The sequence below is a fragment of the Procambarus clarkii genome, chromosome 11 (genome assembly GCF_040958095.1).
Source record: "Procambarus clarkii isolate CNS0578487 chromosome 11, FALCON_Pclarkii_2.0, whole genome shotgun sequence".
Lineage (NCBI taxonomy): Eukaryota > Metazoa > Arthropoda > Malacostraca > Decapoda > Cambaridae > Procambarus > Procambarus clarkii.
In genome coordinates, this window is record NC_091160.1 from 31,431,777 (window position 1) to 31,455,634 (window position 23,858).

The window sequence follows — 23,858 nt, forward strand, 5'->3', positions numbered from 1 at the left end:
TGGGGTTGTCCGTTGTAACTTGCCTTGCTCCGGCTGGAGGTTGCTCCAGACTTGGTTGATACTGTGTTCCAAGCTGTTGCCGAGGTCCTCAATGGTGGCCTGTCGTATCTTGCGTGCTGGAGGGCCTATCACAAACCTAAGACCCCTCTCTAGCAGTTTCCTTTCATACTGGGTGAGGGGGACTTCCAAAATGACTTTCTTAGTTCTCCCTTCCTCTGCTGTAGTTCACGTTGTTTTCTTCTGACCTCCATCGTTCCAATCTGCGTCTCGGCCTCCTCCCTGCTGGCCTCTGTTCGTGCTGTTCCGGTGTCTGATCTTGTTGTTCCCTGCATGACGTCTGTTGTCCCTGCCTCTGTTGTCGTACATGCTCATGTCTGTTCTTTCGGAAAAAATTGTCCCCTATTGTTATAATTACCTTTATCGTTAAGGCGGTAGTTCTACCTAGGGAAGGGGGGGGGGGTCTGTTTTTATTCAGTTTCCTCGATATGTCCCCGTTATTTCTTGGTGGATTTTCCCACCCAGCTCTGGATCTTTCTCGATCGTTCCGCCTTCCGTAGTTTGTCCACGAGTCATCTTTGGCATGTCTGTCTGGAAGGGCTCCTCCACCAGTTTTCTGTGGCCAGGTTAGGGTTCCTAGGTTTTTGGGGAAGGGAATGTTTGCTGGGAGAGGGCAGACCTTGGTTAGGCCGTAGGCTAATGTCCTCGTCATCTGGAAGCTCAAGTACGGACCTGGGGGCTGCCTGGGCTTCCCCCTGCTCAGGTTGTTGGTTCACTACCTGTGCGACGTTTGCCCTGATCTCATCATGAGGCGTCCATCGTAGGGTCTCTTCAGGTTGCCCTGCTTCAAGGCCGTCTTCGTCTAAAACCTTCCCACAGGGTGGTCCATGTACTCTTTTCGTCCCATCTTTTCATTGGGAGGTGGGCTACAATGAGCTCAATTTGGTCATCTTCCTTGTGTGGGAGGCTTTGAGGAGCAGCGTGTAGGTTGCCATGGACGTTCTAGCTTGTGCTAAGTTTACCTTATTAATGAAATTGCTGAGACCTGGCAGAATCGGGATACCTGTAGAGAAAAATGGAAAACATACCTGCAGGGCCAGGTAGTCTGGGACTGTTCCTAGTCTGGTTGTGCGCTGAATGTGTGCGTTTCAGGTACTCTATGGTCGTAATGATTGGTTTTACGAGCGCTATAATCTGTTTCCTCTGGCAGGAAAAAACGGTCCACTTCGAAATAGGTCTTTCCCATCATTGTATGTACCAGTGGTGTGATGTCGTGTACCTGGAGTAGATCCTCCGGGTCTGGGGAGAACGGGAGATACTTAAATGCAGATGAACCTGCTCCTATCCAGACCCGCCTGTCTCTCCATACACCGTGTAGGGTGCCTGCCGGGAACTGTGGACCTTGCTCATACCTGAGCATGGTCTCTGTTAGTCCGCTTTCCCACTCCTCTCCTGAGACGTAGGAGAGAGAATCCTTGAGGGTTTCAATCATTGCTGCTGGTAGGAATTCAGAGACTGCAGTATGAGGGTCAGTTTGGCTTTTCGCCTTCGAGGTCGAGGGTTGATTTGGTGAAAGTGCACGTGCCCTCTTCCGCCTTGATGCATCGATCTCCATGTTACCCAGATTGGTGGCTCCACAATTCATCATCAAAAATAACTCCTGACACTTGACACGTAAAGAAATGGGTAAAAGAAACAATGTTTATAGGTTTGTTCTTCCCGTTTTGGCTTCTGAATGTGTGAAATGTGAGGAAAAACAAAGAATAGTATTTCTCCCAGAAACAGTGTCCGAATCCCGTTCACTCCAAGAGGAGGATCAGGGGAAAATCGTAGTGTTTGACTGTGTGAAAGAGCTATTATTTGTCCAGAGTTTTGCCCTTCAGAATTACCCCCTGGTTAGAGGAGAGGGAATAATGTTGGGGAATGCAAAACTGGGTACAGCAGACTGTTTCATAGGACCTTAGTCCGTTACTCTTCAGCCCTAGTGAAGCAGAATTGTTAAACATGGAGTTTCATCAGTATGGCTCGTTTCCCCTTTAATATTTTTTCCCCAGATAGTTTAATGAATATAGTTCAAAACACTTGACTTTTCTGGCTAAATTTTGACAAGTTTAATGCCTTCCCTTGCGCACATAACATGTAGATAACGCTAATATTTTTTTCATAACTGTCCGCAACGTGTGCAAATGGATCAAAAGTTATACAACCTCACGTCCAGCGATTTTTTTTTTGTGGCCAGAGTAGTAGTGGAAGTGTTGGGTGTCCTAATGTATTCAGTGGTGGAGGGAGAGATGCATTTGCTGCAGGTAGTGCACATTGGGGGATAAAAGCCACTTACTCTTCCCCCCCCTTTCCACATAGTTCAATTTTATTATGCGGTGGACCTGTATGGAACACTGCAAATTTCTGCATTTTCATTAAACCAACTGTCCTATTGAGACTGTGCTCTCGTCGAAACATTCGTATGATGTGGGACAAGTGTGTCATTGGGGAATTGCAACTGTGAGTGTTGGGGGGGGGGGGGGGGGGGCAGAAGTGGAGAACATGATAAATGTAACTAATTTTAAGTTATAGATAACAAGTCTGCTGGGACATGAGCAAGAACACTATCACTTACAGTAAAGTTAATACTATTGGATTGTAGCTTGTGCCTTGAAACATTTACTTCTAGCAGTCTACACCACTCGACTCCTGAAGGTGACTCTATTAAGAACAGGTTTACAATACTTTCACTTGACCAACTTTAGTTTACTGGAGGATATTATTTTGTAACCTTAGTTTCTACGAACATCGTAAAAAACTACCTCAGCAATTGTATAGAATCTCGAATACTAACTTTAAGATAATCCAGATACTATAGTAGTCATTCTGGTTCATAAGGTATATGACCCAGAACAAATGGTAATTTATAGTTAAATATGGCTTTCTATATTTAACATGTGGTATTTGATAGCTCCCAAACATGCAATTATTAACTTGAATAATGCTTCTATAGTAGACTCCGTTCCCTTTACAAATAAGCTATGCATGCAGATTTTTTTTCCTGAGAACTCTATTGACTCTTGGACTCGACTATTGACATTGTGGACTCTAGCTTTACCTGGGTACCGCTGATTAACTGAACGCGACTATTGTCCCTTTGTGTCACAATACTGATCTTTGGTGTTACTCTTAAACGGCCTGCTTTCCGATGGTTTTGTCGCGTGGGGGTCACAGACGTTTATTCTCTGGCTGGGTCTTCGGGTGCAGAGTTGTCCAACACCTGCTTGGCCTTAAAGGTGCCAGACAGTTGGCGAGCTGTTGCTCGTGGGCGTCGGGGTCCTGCTAGAGTTCACTGGTTGATGCTGTTAAATTGGGTTTAGCAGCATCTTCACCTCGGTTATCGTTGAGAAATCGCGAAGTGATAGCTTTCGCTGAGTATGCAGCATAGTTTGACTTGCAGATTGAATAGTGGTAGTCCTTGGTGCAATTGCTGCACTTCTAGATGGGATGCCGACACTTGGAGTGAGGGAACTCGTAGCACATAAGCATTATCATCTCGTAGAAGCGTTCCTTCACTCTGTAGGGTGGAATCTTGATAACAAAACAATTGATTCCTTGTGTAGTGGCCTCGGTTGTTGCGGCTTCTGAAGTGAAGGTTAGCTTCATGATGAGCACCTGCCGTAGACACTGCCCCGGAAAATATTTCCGGAAAATAGAAAAAAGACTCGGTAAATACTGAGACGAGCACGGAGGGAGATGTCGAAGCATCTCGTAATGAATGCCATCGGAGCCTGCCGCCATAGAACCGCAGAGGGCCAGGGGCAGACTGAAGCTCAGTAGGGATCGTTATAGGAAGGTTAAGATGGGTACAGAAATTCAAAGGACGAGATTCAAGGAGACCTACGAAGGAAGGCAGGATTGAAGAGAACCAGAACTAACAGACGAAACGTGGGAACCCAATACAGTCGCAACCTACAACGGGTCTGACAAGAGTACCACAGAGGTGAAGGACTGGCGAGACATTGGGAACGAACTTGGCCACTATCTTGTGGATACGCTTCCAGATCAGCAGTAGAGGAGTTTCGGACATGGAGACATAAGACATCCGACATGCACGTTTAGCCGTACGGATGGTCTGGCTAATGTGGGATGATGTCGAGCACAGTCGACATTTTACCAGGGAACGCACTTCCGCGTTACCCAAGAGGAAGAGCGAGGAATAGAGCGAAAGGCAGCATCGAAGACAGTGTCATAAAAGAGGGCACGAGGGAGAGGCAGAATGGAGAGGTCGGAGATAGTAGCACGGAGGGTAAGGAGGAGCCAATCAGCCTCGGCAGACTGCCACCTAGGGAAGGAAAGGGGAAGGTGAAAAGAAAAAAGGAAACAAGGATGGGGAAAATGGTCACTACCATGGAGGGCATCAAAAACCCTCCACTCAAAATCTAAGTAAAGGGAAGACGAGCAGAGGAAGATCAATACAGGAAAGGGTACGAGTCGGTGTCTAAATGAGTGGGCTCACCAGAATTCAGAAGACAGAAGAGGATGAATGGTTAGAGAAGGCAACCTCGGGTGTCTGTCAGATCACCACCCCAAAGGGTATGTCGACAATTGAAATCACCCAGCAAGAGCACAGGCTCCAGCAAGGAGTCGAGTAGGTGTTTAAGATCGGGAAGAGAAAGGGGAACACTCGGGGTGGGGGGGGGGGGGGAGATAAATGAAACGAAAAAGAGATATATGAAGGAAAAGCGATCGGCAAACTTAGACAGCAGCAGGAGCATATGGTTTCAAAAGGACAGAGGACTGTCCCATGGAGCATCATTCTCTGGAAGCCACCCACCAAGCCCCCTCATGGCAACAATGGGCCGGACAGGGAGGGGAATGCTGGTAGAAGGGATGCTTCCCTGACTGTTGGGTCAGCCGACTCAAATAAACTAACGAAATGCTTTTTCTTATGCAGTCGGATCGAAGAGGCAAATTCGGGCATCCCCCAGACCACCGTCCTTCCAGTCAGTATAAAAGAACGCATTCGGGCGTGTCGTGCACATTCAGAGCGCTTTACTCTAGGTCAGACCCCATCCTAAACCGGTGCATTATACCGGAAAGAGATGGGAGGCCTCTTCAGTAATGTGCAACCCTCTGGTACTAAGCATGTATACCATGATCTACCGGATCAAGGTGCGATTCAGAGAGGACCGGATCGTTACCCGGTTAGAGATCCTGGACCTAATCACCACTATAACACCTGTTGCACCACTAGACATAGTCCTCAACGACGGGTAACCCCAAACTGCTGTTTAGCAGTGCTGCAACATTACAGGGTCTGTTCGACCCCACCACCCCCTCCTCTCTTGAGGCGGCGTACATGATCCTCACCCCCACCATGACACTACCTCGCAGCCAGGACGGTGTTTGTCTGCAGAGTGAGCTTCCTATTTTCTGAAAGCTGCCAAAGACGTCACAAGCATAAACGAACAACACCCTTCCTTGACTGCTGTTACCGTAAAGTTCATTCCTATACATGACACACACCCCCTGGTGTTTGTCCACCACGCGCGCACAGATAGTGCACAGACCGAGGCATCTATAGTACCTGTACCATGTTGCACAGTCAAGGTTTGCCTCCAAGAGGACCTTATTCTCACTACGGCTGGGATCTTAGAAAAGGTCTCTACCATCGAAAATATCTCACCACCTGACATCGTGGAGACCAGAGGTGTTCACCTTCTCTGCTCCAGCGACAATGACCTGGAGAAACTATTCGCTGCCTCCACCACGACCACCCTGCTAGACGTCGGCCTCACCCTCACTCCTCCTAGATGCCACCTGGCGGACAGGACTGTTTGCCACACACATCAGCGCATGGATCTCTGACCGCAGCGACGACGAAATCCTCGCCAGCATAAATTCCCTGAACTTGACGCTGACCACGGTAGTGGCCAAGATCAGCAACTCCAACACCCGTAGACCCACACTGAAAGTGACCTTCACGGTCATTGCAGCAACCCACGTCAAAGAACACGGCGCACTAATTCCTCTAGTGCGCCTGAATTAAGATTCCACCTGCCCACATGACCAAGGAACGATACACAGAGCTCCGCCAGTGCTTAAAGTGCTACCGATACTCCCACTACACGAGCAAGTGCAGAAATGCAGTATTTTTTGCGCCCAGGAGCATCACTACAAAGCCTGCACATCCTCCCACTGACTCTGCCTACTCTGCAATGGTCCGCACACTGAAGTTTCACCCAACTGTCTCCACCGTCAGGAAGAAATAAAAATGATGGCAAGCACCACCTCAACTCGGCTAGCCAAACCGCCTACGTCTGCTTTCCTGGCCTTGCCCGAGAACACTGGGGAAGCTGCTGCAGTTGCCACCAACAACACCCTCCTACCGGTGCTTCTACACCTTGCCGACAAATTGGCAGGCAACGATATCAACCTATACGTCCACATTATCAACAGGCTCCTTACGGGCTCACCATAGCCCGTGCTACATGGACACTACGTTCCGAGTAGCTAAATCTAAAACAAGAGGAGGTTGCTCACTGCAAATGGACTTCAGACGGTGACAGTACCAGGCGACCTTCTCCCAGCTCCTCCACCTGGGGCCGGCTCGGTGTCCGACCCTGCAACAGTACCCACAACCAGTCCGGTAACAGGGACGCCACCCACACTGGCTACCCCTGCCAACGAAGACACCACATCCAAAAACAACGGACCACGCGAAACTCACAACCAACACCGAGGCTCCCCAGAGCCGACGTTGACGAGAATGGCCTTGCGACCGAAGACAACGAAAACAAAAATACTTGCTGGGCGGAAAGAACAGCGCATAGCGAGTTCAATGGCAACACACACCAGACGACAATTGGCCCACAGATGTAACAAGTTAATCAGCCAGAACAAATACCCGCACCCCAAGTATGTCCACGCCCACTCCATGAACGCTTACAATAATCTCACAATACTGAAAAAAGAATACCACGACCTAGAATTTCACCGCAAATTCCCTGATGGACAAATGCAATTCCTCAAAGGACGACGATCCTGATGGTACCAAACTACCGACGTTGCTCTGTTCAGATATAAAGCGTCACTTTGCACATTAAACTGCAACCTGGCGACTAAGCCTCCTGCGGGTCATAAACTGCAAGCGACCATGAAGATGCCATCCATCCACAGATCCCAAGCACCAGCTATTGGTACTAGTAATGACTCCAAAGGGCCTCCACTTATGGGCTATTCATGCCCGTGCCCCCTTTTGGGTGGCTTAATCTAAATCAATCTATACATGACAGCCACCTCTCCACCATGAAGGTCACCTTCACATCGCCTAAGGAAGCTACCTTTGCTACTACCAACGGCTTCCGGTGCTTTGGAATCGCTAGCAACCCCCCCCCCCCCCCGACAGATCACCAAAGAAACAAATCCACAAAGGCCGTGACGAGGATTCAAACCTACATCTGAGAGCATCCCAGACACTACCTTTATCCACTGAGCTACCACACTATTAAAAGAATTTAAACCAGAAGTTAAATGACCTTACTGGACCCTGCAGCCTCTCAGACACAAACCAGGATTTTACGAAATAATCCCAGGTTCGAATCCTCGTCACGGCCCTTGTGGATTTGTTCATTTAGTGCATCACGCTATTGCAATTCGTGTAATCACCAAAGTACACTATTAACGGCTTCGGCAATGCTAAAAGTGTTAGCTACGATCACTTCACAAAGAACTGTACATCTCGGGACCAACGGTGCAGCAAGTGCACTGGGAACCACCACTTCCAAAAATTGCACGAACGAACGAATATCTTCACTGCCTTCTCTGCGATGGCGAACATACTGCCGTCGCCGCCGAGTACCCCCAAAGACGTGAAGAAATACAGATGATGTTCGACGCCAGGCAGACCAACACCACTCACCATGCACCATCAAATATCAACATGCGAGCCGCCAACTTCCCTGAGCTTCCAGGCGGGGGCGGAGCGTCTGTACAGCCTGCACGCCAATGGGGGGTCTAGCTGCCAGTCCGCCAACCAATCATCGACTCGGCCACAACAGCCACAGCCTCTGGCCAATCAACAAGCCAGCCTTCACCACACCAGTTGTTCCCCAACATCGATCATAGTACCATCTTCGGACTCGTCCTCCTGGTTGAAATGGTGGTAGGCAGGAACTGCAAGGAATTCGCACGAATTCTAAACATACTATACACTTCCAATGGTCTACCAACATTTAATGTTCCTGAGGAACTCTTCACAACTACAGCTCCAGCTACTGCCACCGCTACGTCTGCACTGGCAGACGTAGCGGTGGCAGTGGCTGCACTGGCAGATCTCCTGTCTACTGACGCCCACCCTCTGCAACCTGCATCAGCTCCATTACCTTTGCAAACTGCCACTCCAGACCAACCACCTATTACTCTAATTATACTGGCGACTACATCACCTGCATCAGCACCAATATCAGTTGCTCCTGCAGACCTCCACCTGTCTTCTGATTCTGCCTCTGTTGACATTGAAACTTACCACCCCAGACTCGGAAGATGCCATGATTGATTCTCCAGCAGTAACCGAATTATATTAACAACGTGACAACACTGCATTTGGATCTCCTGAATTCAGCATTTGAATACTGAATTCTCCTGAATTCAGCAGTTGGATCTCCTGAATTCAGCCGGCTCACCAGCCGTATAATTAACACGAGGTATGAAGAACACTTAGAGTAATCTAGGAGCTAATGTGAAATAAATAGTTGACGACTCAATCTTCTCGGTATGCGATAAATCCACATTGGCACCCGAACTTTTCCCCCAGGACTACGCTTGAATACAAGAATAAACATCAAATAACACGAAGCAAGAAGAAATAGGTGAAAGAAAACTAAAGAAAGAAGACACCACCATAAGGCACTGTCACCACCTAGAATGAAGCACCACCACTGCCGCTCTTCCTGACCCTTGAAGCCTTGCCAGTTATGGGGTTGTTTCAGCATACTTAAGACACACAGCTGGATCAAGCCCTGGCACTTTCTTTACAACTTCAGCGTTTCCTCTTGCCGGCTTCTCCAACTGTTCGCACTTCAAGGCTCGACCTAATGGGTATCTTATCATGTATATTATTGTATTGTGGTGCAGTGAATGGAGCCATTATAATTGTTATAATATAAATATTTAATAATTATCACTTCTTCTTGGTCTTGAAAGAGGCAGGCCTCGGGTGAAAGAGGGCTGTGACGACTTTTATCTGGAACACGTAGGTGCGGGACCGGGACGTCCACGTCCACCTCCCGAGGGTTGTGCGGCCCAGGCTCTGCTTCAGGAGGCTGGGGTCGTTCATACCCTTGATGGGGTGGTTCTTCTCCGGCCACGTTTACGGCGGTCTCCGGGGTTGGAGGTCCTTGTGCCCTTTTTCACCAACTTCAAGGTTATCCCTGGAACTCTCGGTTCCTGCGTTGGAACCAATCGTATTGGCACATGTCTTTACGTTGAAGACTTTCAGCACCGTGGTGAGGGGGGACCTGCTGCCTGGGTATTAGCTTCTCCCCTGAATCAACCTTCCATGGTTTTGCGCCCTGGTGAGGCAACGCCAGACCAGGCCGACACCAGAGTGCAGCTCCATAGTCTCCCGAGACTGATGGAAGCCTATTATTGTAGTGCAGTGAACGGAGCCAGCTACGGATAGCTTGCCTCATCCTCCGGTCGATTCTTGCTAGCTCAGTTTTGTACACCACCCCCAGAATAATACGGTGGTGGTTTAGGAACGAGGTGGTGTTTCAGCGCATATAACCTCGGAGGTTTGAGGGGGGCCTGCGTGATAATAAGACCCTCCTCAGTGAACTCTGCACTATGGGTCCATTAAAAAGAAATGGGGAAACTTGGAAACATGTCCGATATAAAAGCAGAGAAATTGATGTAACGATGACCAGATTAAGGCTGGGACGTACCAAACTAGCAGCACACAGCTCTAAGTACGGAACAGACATCAATGAACTCTGTACTCACTGTCAGGTGCCTGAAACAGTCGAACACTATCTCCTGCACTGCTTCCGACATCATAGTACCAGAGTAAATTTCAAACAAGTCTTTATCGCACTTAAAATACCCTTCACCATCGAGCATATATTAGGTGATGACTGCTCGTTACAAGGAAAATATCAAATAGTTGTAGCGAGTAGATTATCCCAATAATATACTCGCTCCAAATGTTAATATTGTTAATATTCCTGTCAACCTTTGGAGATGAATGAGGCGAGGCATTGCCCGGGCAACACGGTGAGGTGTTGCCCGAGCATATAAGCAGCAGAATAGCAAACATTAACCCCACCATCTGGTCACCATTTGGTCCGGGAGACATCTCCCGTCACGCAGGGTGCAGTCACACCTCCACAGATCTCCAGTATCATCTATTGATACTGGTAATGGCTTAAAAGGGCCACCACTTACGGGCTATTCATGCCCGTGCCACCTTTTGGGTGGCTTAATCTTCATCAATCAATCAATTAAAGTGTGGTCTAGAGCAGACACTTGCGAGATACTGTACCGACGCTCGGTGCGCTCAACTCACACCAAAGTATCACCTGTGTACTTCTGTATATTCAACCAAATATATATATAGTATCTTAGTGTCTGTGTTTGTCACCATACTTTACGTAACAATAGAACCGTTACATAGTCAAAGCACTGGCTAAATATCCGCAGTCTACCAACAAATTGGGTCACATCTGACCCGCGCCACATTTATACCTGGCGCCACCAACAGCTAAACACAGAAAACAACTGCCTCGTCGCAGCACCAAGGATCAGCTGACGCCATAAACACAACACACCGCCCTACGGTGCGGCAAGTCTCCCTACAACACACACCTTTGTTTTAATCACCGTTCCTCTATCTACAGCACAACGCAACAAGCACCTTGGTAGCTCCGATCATCAACATAAACGCGTCCACCAACATCAGTACTGGTGCAGTCATCGGGAAAACAAACCCTTCATGCAAACTGCACCTACTATCAACAAGAAGAACCTATGATGCCCCTGCCACCGTCACCAAAGAGAATACCAAGGTACTTGTACTCGTCAGTGATACAAATAGTCCATGGCTGCGCCCTCGACATGGAACCTCGTTTGCAAAGAGATGCCATTTCTTGCATTTGCCATCAATCTGTAGGCTCGGTGATTGGCAGTTTCCTGCGTTGACCCTCAAGACAGCGCCACTCAATGTATCGTATAACATCTATCAATACCTGAAGGCCGGCCAGCGTCTCCGCCGCCACGACCAGCTCGTCTGCAAATGCTAGTACTGACACCTTTTACTCCCCCCAGACGAATCCCCAGGCCCAGTTTCTACGTATTGGCAACTACCTCATCAATCGCCAAATTGAAAAGACAAGGGACAATCCCTGTTTGACTCCCCTAGTCACAGGGATTACCTTAGATTTCTCCTTTTGACTGGTTAAGACTGTCGAGGCGCCATCACTAAGCCCTTAGGGATTATATTATGTCGGGCTATGATTTCCTTGCGCTCCATGGGCCGATCGATGGCTGCATGAGGGACGCTGACGAAAGCCTTTTCAATGTCAAGGTGCGCAGTATGTTTCAGCACTTGGACCTCAGGCAGAAGATCTAGGATCGCCAGGTTTTCAGCGCATCCATCCACAGGAATGAACGCCTTCTGCCTCTCGTCGATCCTGATAGCTTGAGAAATTCTGCTGTTTACGATCTAATGAAACGGCTGCACTATCGTAGAAGAATCGGTAATGAGGCAATAGTGTGAGGGGGGGAGGGGGAATGTTTCCTGGCCTAGAAATCTTAGGAATCGGCACCTTTTTACACGCCCGGTAAGGACGTGGCAGGGAGCGGCTAGCCAACCACAGGTTGAACATTTTAGTAACCCTGAGCAGTATGGACCAGAGGAGACGCGTGGTTATCCCGTCATGACTGCCACAGGTAACGGTAACTTAACCTGATCCTGGCAACCAATATAGCACAGTCTGGACGTTTTGTGCTGCCCATAAACATAGGTTTCAGATCTGAACAAATCAAAGCTTTTTATACTGGTCCTTTCAGGTCATTGGGAGTCGGTAATTCTCCCCCAATCAGACCAGTGTGTTTGGAACAATATAGTTTTGACAAGAGATGGGGATACCTAGGTCGAATTCAACACGATCTTGTTAAAAGCTAATTTGGCTGCAATGTGTCATTATGATGGGTTATATTTGTGTGATACCCATACCAAGGAGATTCGAAACCCTTTATTCTGCGCAGCAATTACTCAATTTATAATTCTTAGTATGTGGCTGAAAATGCGGACGTTAGTCTGCATTAGTTCTTAATTTTCATTTCAACATCTCCCAGACTAGTATCCAGGAGCATCAAACCCACCAGGTGTTGCCCTGAAATAATGATTTTTATTTAAAACCTGTAAAGAATATACAGGGGTTTAATAAGATTCCAAATACCTGAATAACTTGTGTGTAGATTAGTTTGAGCTGTAACTTCAAAAGGTAATATTTTTTCAGTGTACTACTAATGGTGATGGTGATTGGGGTTGCCTATGGTATGGGTGTTCCTCTTGACGAGCACGGAGCAAACAAGACGAAGGTAGAGTTGGAAAGGTTGCGGACAGACGTCCCCTTGGCTAGATCAGACTCCACAGTCGGCAACGTCGTCTACAGGTAAGCCTGTAAACTTTTTTAAACTGTTCGGCTTTGAGAAACTCGTATTAAAGTTTGTTTCTAGGTTAAATTATAACCTAGTTTCCAAGTTAAATTATTTTAGTAATATCTGGTAAATGCGCAGATTTTGTAACATTCAAAGCTAAGCTTTTATATTAAGCAGTCAGCTTTAAATCTTGACTCCCGGCAGGATAATTAATGTAAATGAAGCAGAGCATCAATGCCCTGCAATTTGTGGCTGGTCAGTACAGTATATTGAATAAGTTAAAGCATTAAAATCTTCCCTTGCTATAACAAGCAGATAAAAAATTATATAAAGCAGTTCTGAAAGATTGGAGACGAGGATCGCAAGTTATTGCAAGCAATTTGTGCCACAGTGAAGGTTAAAATTTTCTGGTAATTTGATTATCAATGTACAGTCATTTAAAGTACTGACCGTCTACACGGGTACAAAAATTGTTGGTAGATTTTTAATTTGTTAAAATTTGATAATTATCCTTAAATTTATGTCGATTTGCAATTTTATAACGTTGACCTTTGGTAGTCTATATTAGTGTAAGTGACAAACTTCATTCCATTTAGGCTGTGAAAGGCTTCAATTATGCTTTAGTTTGTCTGCCAACAATGTTTGTAGGAATGAATAAACTGCAGATGACATTAACGATGATTGCTAGAGCCTACTCTCTAATAGCTACTCAGAGCTGTTAGAGCCTACTCAGTATTGTAGGAGAATAGGGTTAAGGCATCGTAAAGGGTTGAGCAGAACCAAGCTTGTAATAGTATAACTTCATAGGCTATTTAACTGACGCACTCTGAAAAATTAAAACTTTGCTCTTTATTAAGAGTGGGTATAAATAGCTGTCTTTAAGATCAATAACGTTTCTGCAGTTTACTTTAAAAGTTTTTAATTACAAACTGAAATGCTACTTAAAGGGGTGAAATGGAACGAGTCACTCAAAGCACCTGAAATTTCGTAACTTATCCAAAACAAAAATTAAAGAATCCAATATTGTGGAATTGCCTCCCAATTGTGGTTTAATAAGGAAAACCTGGACCAACATACTAATGCAACCTAAGCGAATACATCCTAGCCTAACAATATATATATTTTTAAACTAAGGGGGGAAACTAGCTTCGTCGAATCGGTCTTGTGTATTAAATAACACCCATACTTTTCCTTTACTACTACTACTACTACTAATAATAATAATTCATTGTCGGGACAGGAAGCCAGCGTGTTCATACGTTTTAAATTATATGTACTTTCTCCTGAATAAAAAACATTTGTTACAATCATAATGTAGGATATATAGAAAGAGCTTGTGCATACAATACCTAAAGCTACAAATACGAATAGCGTTTCGGGCAAGAAATTTAGGCATGTTTTTCGGGCTTTATCGTGGTCACTTAAACATTGTCATTTAGATATTTCACTTAAAACTATGATGTCTAAAAGTAGTCTACTTCAGCATTATCAAGAGTTCAAATTGTTAAATGTCTAGTTACGTTTGAGGATTAATATTTTGGTAACTTGTCAAGTAATCTTTTTAGGTTTGGCCGAAATGCTGTACACTATTGGCGCAACTGTACAAATTATTAACTTCAAAATCATACTCCCTATGTATAATGCACAGATTAGTGTGATCTAGATTCTAGACAACTGTAAAAGTGAAATACATTTGGTTTTACAATAAATCCCCCTTTCCCAGGCTAAATGTGTTCCTACTGTTTACACACAGCCTTAAACTACTGCCATGCTCATATTTATCTTATAAAACATTTCAAAGTGATTATCGTCCACAATTTTGATAATTGTATTACCATTTTAGTGTAAGATTAAATACTTTGAACATTTTAAGCAATACAGCTTTGCTGATGTGTTAATTTATTCATCCCCCTGATTGTTTTAGTGTGGCTGGCTTCCTACTCGGTGGAGTGCTGCTCTTCGTGTCGTTGTTCGACCCCACTAGAAAACCGGTCATAAAGTTCTTCGACCATGCCTTTGGTGAGAGATCGGTGAGGCGGCGGCGTGACGTAGGGACTGGCCTCGAGTCGCATGTTGCTGCGGCTTTTGACGCCTTCACTGCTGCTCTCGACAAGATGGAAGTGATTGCCAAGATGAATATCTGAATTATCTTTAATGGTTTTGTGAATGTTAGCACACTTGTACACTAGTCATGTAAGAATAAAGGGATCATAAATTTTCCTTGTTAATAACCTAGAAAGTGTTTTCTTCATACTCTATTAGCAACTAAGTATAGTGGTAGTATTTCAATACAAAAGTTGATTATTTGCCACATAAAGGTGCAAGTTTGTGGCCGCCTGGAGCTGCTGGGGTAGGCTCGGGGCCCCCTTCCCCCACCTCATGCCTGCTCTGGGTGTTGTACTTGTGAAGGAGATCAACCTAGGTTGTCATTTAGGATCATCGGACCACCAACTGGCAGAGTTTCCGGTGAGGGAGCTGCTTTCAGAGGAAGGTTTGAGTCTGGGATGGTGCAAGATGGAGAAGACTTTGAACCGGCGTGAGTGTACAATACCATAGGACTGTTTTAAGAGGAGCACTGATTGGGACAACGCCCTTAAGTGCATCGACAAGCATTTGCCGCCTTTGCAGGCCAGGTAAGTGGTATCCCTCGGCTCCTGCCAGAGCCGTGCAAAACTGGTAATGGGGCCAGGCTGGACGGGTAATGTGTGTACCTATTTTAAACTGCTATTTTTTTCTGCTCTATCTAATCTATATATGTATGCACTTTTACCTGAATAAAAGATGTTACAATGTTGGATTTTTAGAGCTTGTACATACTATGCCTAAAGAGACCAATATGCACAGTTTCGGGCAATGTGTGGGAAACAGACTAAAACTTAAAACCAAGAGATCAAAGCATAAATTGAATTGACAAAAAGAAAAAATAGTAATAATGAATAGAACAAAAAATTTAAACAGCAAAAGTAAATTTAACTATAGACTACAATTTAATTAGTTTATACATGGCGGATATCGGCAGTTAAAAGAAAAAAGTTGGTCAATAATCAATATTGTTAGATAATAGTTTGACATTTAGGAGGTAAGGTAGGTTACATAGTTTATTAGGTAATACTTAATTTTTCTCTTAAACTGGTTGAGATAGAGGTACAATTTGACATGATTGGGAAAGTCATTCCACATTCTGGGTCTCAAGATTTGCAGAGCAGTTTAAGTTGCACTCTTGGAATATCAAATTGGTATGTTTCTAGTGTGGTGGCCCCCCCTCCCTCCCTCCCTCCCTTTCCAGCCTGTTGTCATGAGGCGGCTTAGTGGGCGGCTGCCGGGGTGTGATGCTCAATCCTTTTTGAAGCCTTGTGCTCCTGCTGCCGTCTTCACTAATTGTGCTGGTTGCTATTTCCTCTTAAGTTTAATTTTTCCTTCCCAACCTCCCCACCCCTCTTCTAATTCTTTCCCACCGAGTCGAAACATTATTCTTTCAGACATTTATTTTTACGCCGGGTGGTCGGGGAGGCACTCGCCCATAGAACTGTGGTATCCATTGTGAGTTTTTTTTATTATTATTTTCTACCAGACGTGGCCACACATTTACAATGCTAACTAGCATATATACATTTTCTTCTGTCCTCCATGGACAGGGTGAGAGATTTGTCAAACATACAGTTCAGAGATTTATTGAACAACCACAGAAGGTGATCGTAGTGCTTTTAAAATGTTAGGCTCAGCTACATACGTAAATACTTATACATAGATTTATGAATGCATTAATGTGAATTTATAATGGTGAAATGCAATTCTGATCAGCTTTACTTTATACACATACATACATACACACACACACACATTTGTCTTTTACCCTGACAGGGTGAGATAGCTGACAAGAGAAACTAGTGTGCAATTAAGAACTTAACCACCGAAGGTGATTAAGATGCTTTTACAAGCTCAGGTTATATAGTTACATTACATGGTTAATCTAGGGTACAAGTCCAATATATCAAGTGTTCCAGTACTCGTATAGTAGTTAGTTCTGCATACCTCAGCCCAGGAGGGCGAAAGTCAGACAATATGGGACATTCTACAATATAATGTTCAAGTGAGTGCATGTTTTCTCTCGCAAAGTTGACACATTGTGTACTCGACATTTGTGTTTTGAGAAAGCTGCCAGATACGTCTCTATCCCAGGCGTATTCTGGCAACTATGACATCACATTGCCTGTGAGAGGCCGGTTGCCAATCCTCGCCTAAGTTACTGAACGCGATCCCGACGGACTGATGGTTCTCAAGGTGGTGATTGCCGATTGCAGGGCGTATACTCACGATGCACCCCTGGGGGTGGGGCAGGGGGGTGGGGGTCTGTCTTGTCAGGTATCCTATCTTCTAATTGTGGCTCACGAATAAGCCCCCATAACCACCATGGAATGTAATTATTACATAATCGTTTCTGCTGCTGCTGAATTATCCTAGTATAACTCCCCAGGCTCGTGGGGTGGGCGACCAGGCGCACCCCCAACCCCCGAGTCTGACTGTTGGAAGACCAGGCTCTTTAGTCCTCACTACAATGGGCCCAGACAAAGTTACTCCTTTGTCCCTCCTGACTACCCCCCCCTCCTGTGGTAGGGATGAGCCCCAAGCCCCCAGTGGTGATCACCTGGAGCGGCTACTTCTCTCATTGTGACAACTGTACCTTTTACCCCCCCCCCCCTTTCATTGGGGGTGTTTGGCACTAACCTCCCTCCCCCCCTTTTTCAAGACGCACTCGTAAGATTCGTTCCAGTGGTAATACGTTCCACACCTTATTTGGTCCAGCTACATGGACTAAATACTTTAATCTCAACCATCTGGATTCTACACGTCCTGAAGATTTCTTCCTTCATTAACATCTCGTTGATTAGGTTGATTCCAGTTACTTTTAACCCCACCCGTACTGGTACAAGTGTCATTGCTGCTGCTCCTCAGGATGCAGCTACCTGCTTAGCCATATTGTCCAGCATTGAGAAGACCCCCTCCCCCTACCCCAGTTAGGGGCCTCCAAAAATGCCCGGTTAAATGCCAGTGTTGGCAGTTATCCTCCTGTTGCGACTGGTGTTAGGGACCTGAAAGACTGCCACGAGGATATTAAACACATCCTTGAAGCCCAAGGTCATTCAGTCCTCCAGGCTGATATGTTCACTCGACCCCCTCATGGTCATCAGCTTCTACACATTGTGAAGATCACGTTTGATAGTTGGACCTTTCCACCTGCTATAATTCTTGTTGGTGCCAGATGCTCCATTTAGGAGTACATTCCCTCTCCTAGACTTTGCAATAAGTGCTGGAAATTTGAACATGGTACCCTCAAATGCACAATTGCAGTTTGTACCCCATGAGGGGTGACTCAGGTCACTAAGACGGTGCTCTTCTTTCCAGGCTCACTACCTCAATTGCGGTGACGCCCACCCTACCTTCTGCAGGTGTATAAACTACAAATGTTTGGAAGACCTCAATTTGAAGCACCGCAATCGTTTCTTTTCCTGAGGCGAGATACAAAGTCCGCCATCTCTCCTCTTTCACTAGCATATCTTATGCTCGTGTGTTAAATCGTGTGTTGCCAATCCTCGGGTCGCTAACCTCCCTCGTTGGAGGAGCCAATCTGCAAATCCTTCGTACAGGCATTTAGATCAGTAATCTACTATGAAGCAACTGCACTCTTATGCCAATCACAAGTGGGGAAAAGCTCGAAGTAGCACAAAATAGCCCTGGGAGCCCCCTATGTGGACCAGAATTGAAACAAACTGGAAACGGTTTGTTCCTCTCCAAGAATGAATCAAAGAGCAGCTGCGATTATCAGTTAGATAAGTTCTCCTCATCCAGTCCCAGTTCAACAGGCCTTGGTGGTTGGACTTTGCCAAAACAATGGTAACTCTTGGGCTGCCAGAGCGGGAGAAGTCCTAAACAGACTACAATTAAAAAGCATGATTCTTGATAGGTGATCATCCGCACCAAAACTACACTTGTTCCCCACCGTGGGAGGAGCCTACCTTCAAAATAGTAATAGGTCCTCCGATGAAGTAAGTAATTATCAAAGAAGGCGCCAAGCCAGGAAGGCTATGTAACATCATCATATATGCAGGGTAATAATCAGAGTGCGCTAAATATCAGAGGATGCCAATATGTGAACAGAAACGCATAAGGCGAACGATATAAAAAAAGTATCCGATTCACCAAGAATTCTATCGAAGGACAAGTGACCGCGGGGAACGGTTTTAAAGCAAGACACGCTCGTCCTGGAAGTCAGGACATTGAACAAGGATATGCACAACTGTAAGGGGAACAATGCAGTTAGGACAATAAGGAGCAGGGCGGCGCTCCATTAAGTGTCGGTGAGTTAAGTGCATATGGCCAATATACAACCTTGCCAGAGCCGTTTCTCGCCACCGGTTACGATGGTAGGAGGAAGGCCACAGGGACACACTACTCTTAAAGAGTATGCAGTTTGTTACCAGTAACAGAAGACCAACAACTCTGCCAACAGGTAAGAATGGAGGAATGAATAACTGGGTAAAAGTTGGAATAAGGAATACCTTTATGGGAGATGGGACAAGTGCGGATAGCTTACTTAGCGGCAGCGTTTGCACGCTCATTTAAAGAGAACAATAGGGCTGGGAACCCAGCAAAACTCCACTGTCTAAAATCTACTGATAAGTAGATTTAAATCTACTAATAAGAAACAACCAATGTTGAATCTCAACTACCAGCTGAAGGACTGGATTTAAAGGATTCGAGCCATGAGGGCACTGTGAGAGTCAACTATAACCACAAAGGAGGATTGACAGCAAAAAAGCAGGAGACGAAGAGCATAGAGAATTGTATAAAGATCTGCCGTGAAGATGCTAATCTCCGGAGGCAGTCGACACATAAAGTGTGGTCAGGAAAAACAACAGTAGCGTACACCGTCTGCAGACTTGGACCCATCGGTGAAGATGGAAACGGAGGGGAATGTGAAGAAAAGTGTTCAAGGAAAAAGGCATTTCAGAACTGTAGGAGGGGTAAAAGCTTTAGTGATGTGGGTCAGGGATTTGCAGTATTGAGGAACGGGGGACCCTCCACGCGGGTAAGGACGGAACAACACAAGGAGAAATATTAGTAATACTAACCAAAAGAGAATGTTGCAGGCGAGACAACCGGACAGAAGGAAGGGAGGAAAGAAGACAATTGAGGGTAACCAGAAAAATAGTAGTGCTCAGAACATTACTGTTACGTCCCTTGACCTCTGGGTATGGCTCCTCTGTTACAGTGGTTAGAAAATATATGATAATACGGCCTTGCCTACTTAAGTGTCTAGGGGAAATAAATGAACCCACTGCTTATTTAACAACGCAATATACTTTAAGTAAGGGTAACGAGAACATACAAATATATAAATGGAAATACAGGCAGCCAGAAATATTAATGCATCAGAATAAAACACAATATCCTTATACAAACACTAATCAATATATTACAACTTAAATAGATAGATGGGTAATGCACATAATGGTCTAACCAGGAAATCAACTAATGTTACTGAACAACAAGAGGGACACAGACTTAACTCCACAACATGTCCACACCAGCCAGTTCCACCCACGCGACTGCGTTGCTCGAGCATACACGGCGTGGCGTCTACAAATTACCAACTAAAAAACCCACATTAACCTCTAGATACTCTGCTATTAGAGAGTAATACTAAAAAACATAATTTAACTTATATGTATATAACATTACTAAAGGTGTAAATAAGAAATTAAGTACAATCAATAAACAGGAATAGTTACAAGGGTGAATCAGTGACGCTAGCTGGATACACTGCACGCATTACTGGAACATCTCAAATATGGTCATCCCGCCATGAGACGCCACAGTCTCCCTCCACAGGAATAAACATGCAATAGCATTAACAAACATTCAATACAGGCACACTACAGCATGCTACATTTAAATTAAACATAACTGGATACAATGTTTATTTAAATAACTGAGGAAAGAAAATAATTGACATACATATTTATCATGATGAATGTTAGAATCAAATATATGGATTCGTAACATCCCTCCCGGTGCTTAAAGAAAAATTAAATTAACTGAAGGTTAATTTCATTTTTTGACTACATAAGGGTATAGCATAGAGTACTCCAACAACACAAAATCAATGTATAAACAATTAAATGAAACATGAAATAACCAAAAGGTAAAGGCATCTTCATGTATAGAACAATTCACATTAAGGCACTGCAATGGGGAATCCCCTGGATAAGGCATCAGCAATTACATTTTGCCTTCCAGGGATATGTCTAATTACTATGTAAAATCACTCTTGTAAAATCAAAGACCACCTTAGAATTCTTTGGTTCTTACATTTCATGGAGTTAATAAATGTCAGGGGATTATAATCTGTGTATATGACAACTTGATTACCTGACAGGTATGTTTCAAAATTCTTAACCGCCAAAATCAAACAGAGCTTCCTTCTATACCACAGAATAATTAGTTTGCGCCTTATCAAATTTACGAGAAAAATAGTATACAGGGTGCTGCTCTAAACCATCTGGTCCTACCTGGAAAAGAACCGCACCTGCTCCTAGATCCGAAGCGTCTATGTGCATTATAAATGGCTTATCAAATTGTGAACTGGCTAATACAGGTGACGTCGAGAGAATTCCTTTCAACTTCTGAAAAAGAGTTCTGACACTCCTGTGTCCACTTGAACTTTACCTGCTTTCTATGAAGATTAGTTATTGGTGCAGCCACAATGGAAAAATTCTTACAATATCATCTATAATATGCACACATCCCAATAAACCTCTGCACAGATGTCTTGCTCGTTAGTACTGGGTAATCTACGATTGCCTGGATCTTGTCTTGCAACGGGACTATCTTACCTTGTCCGACCTCATGTCCCAAGTAAATTATTGTTCCCTTAGCCCAGCTACATTTATTTACATTTACAGTTAGATTAGCATGTCGTAACACTGCAAACAATAATTTCAAACTAGAAATAAGGTCTTCCCAACACTTACTAAAAATCACAATATCATCTATGTATGCTCTACAATCTGGCACATCTCTTAGCAAAGAATTCATCAACTTTTGAAAAGTTGCTGGGGGCATTATTTCTCAGTCCAAATGGCATCACATTAAATTCAAATACTCCATCAGGGGTGATAAGTAAGTAATTATCAAAAGAAGGCACCAAACCGGGAAGGCTATGTAGCACCATCAAATACGCAAAATAATCAGAGGGCGCTAAATATCACCAAGGATGTCAATACGAGAACAAAAACGCATAAGGCGAACGATATCAAAAGTATCCGAGTCACCAAGAATTCTATCGAGGGACAGGTGACCGCGAGGGGCGGTCGGAAAGCAAGACACACGCTCGTCCTGGAAGTCAGGACATTCAAGAAGGACATGCACGACCGTAAGAGGGACAATGCAACTAGGACAATAAGGAGCAGGGCGGCGCTCCATCAAGTGACCATGGGTTAAGCGAATATGGCCAATACGCAACCTCGCCAGAGCCGTTTCCCACCGCCGGTTACGGTGGAAGGAGGACGGCCACGAGGAAACACAACATTTAAGAGTACGTAGCTTGTTACCGGTAACAGACAACCAAGAAGCCTGCCAACGGGTAAGGACTGAGGAATGGATAACCGGGTAAAAGTCGGAATACGGAATGCCTTTACGAGAGATGGGACAAGAGCGGACAGCTTCCTTGGCGGCAGCATCCGCACGCTCATTTAAAGACACACCAATATGGCTGGGAACCCAACAAAACTCAACCGACTTAAATTTACTGTGAACGAGAAACGGCCAATGCTGGATCTCGACAACTACTGGATGAACCGGATTAAAGGACCCGAGAGCCATGAGGGCACTACGAGAGTCAACAACAACCACAAAGGAAGACTGACAACGAGAAAGCAGGAGACGAAGAGCATAGAGAATAGCATAAAGTTCCGCTGTAAAGATGCTAGTCTCCGGAGGTAAGCGACACATATAAGTGCGATCAGGAAAAACAACAGTAGCCAACACCGTCCGCTGACTTAGACCCATCGGTGAAGACAGAAACGGAGTGGGAGTGAGAAGAAAAGTGCTCGAGGAAAAGGCGTTTTAGAACCGTAGGAGGGGTAAAAGCTTTAGTGATACGGGTCAAGGATGTACAAAACCGCGGAAGAGGGACCCTCCACGGGGGCAAAGAAGGAACAACACGAGGAGAAACATCAGAAATACGAACGGAAAGAGAATACTGTAGGCGAGATAACCGGACAGAAAGAGGGCGGTGGTGAAGAGGAACAGGAACCGCAGGAGGGGTAAAAGTTAAAGCACGACAGAGGCGAGAGGAAGGATGTTGCAAGGACCGCGCAAGATAGCGAAGACAGTAGCGATCACGGCGGTCCTGGAGAGACAGGAAGCCAGTGTCAACATACAAGCTAAGGATGGGAGTCGAACGAAAGGCACCAGAACTGAGACGCAACCCAGTATGGTGCAAAGCATCAAGACGGCGAAGAGTAGAAGGAGAAGCAGACGAGTAAGCAGGGCAACCATAATCGAGCTTAGACAGGACGAGAAAGGAATGTAAAGCAAGGAGAGTGCGCCTATCTGCCCCCCAAGAAGTATGGGACAAGACCCGAAGGAAGGTAAGGGCCTTAGAGCACTCAACACGGAGGTAAGAGATATGGGGAGACCAAGACAAACGAGTGTCAAGGAATAACCCCAAAAGCTTCGCGGAATCTTTGTATTCAAGGGGATGACCATAAAGTGACAAAGAGGGACGAAGAACAACCCGTTTCCGCGTAAAAGTCATGGCACAAGTCTTAGAAGTAGAGAACTTGAAGCCATGATCGGTGGCCCAAGACGACACGGCATCAATTGCAAGTTGAAGCCGGCGCTGAAGGAGAGGCGAATCATCACCCTGACAGCAAAGGGTAAGATCATCGACATAGAGAGCGGAGAAGACACCAGAAGGAAGAGAGGAAAGAAGACCATTGAGGGCAACCAGAAAAAGAGTAAGTGCTCAGAACACTACCCTGGGGCACACCTTCGTATTGCTGAAAAGAGGCAGAGAGAGCGGTACCAAGGCGCACCCGAAAGGAACGACGGGAGAGGAAGCTGTGGAGAAAGAGAGGGAGATGACCACGAAGTCCAAAAGAATGAAGTTGAGATAGAATATGATATCGCCAAGTGGTGTCGTAAGCCTTTTC

General features: G+C 45.3%; 1 protein-coding gene across 1 annotated transcript in view; it reads left to right on the plus strand.

Moving 5' to 3' along the window:
• LOC123758375 (uncharacterized) overlaps positions 1 to 14,858 on the plus strand; it is a 30,786-nt gene extending 15,928 nt beyond the window's left edge. The window contains exons 2-3 of the mRNA XM_045742700.2: positions 12,501 to 12,656; positions 14,567 to 14,858. Coding sequence (XP_045598656.2) covers positions 12,501 to 12,656; positions 14,567 to 14,786 — 376 coding nt within the window. The 3' untranslated portion in view covers positions 14,787 to 14,858. The remainder of the gene's footprint in view (positions 1 to 12,500; positions 12,657 to 14,566) is intronic.
• The last annotated feature ends 9,000 nt before the right edge of the window (positions 14,859 to 23,858 follow it).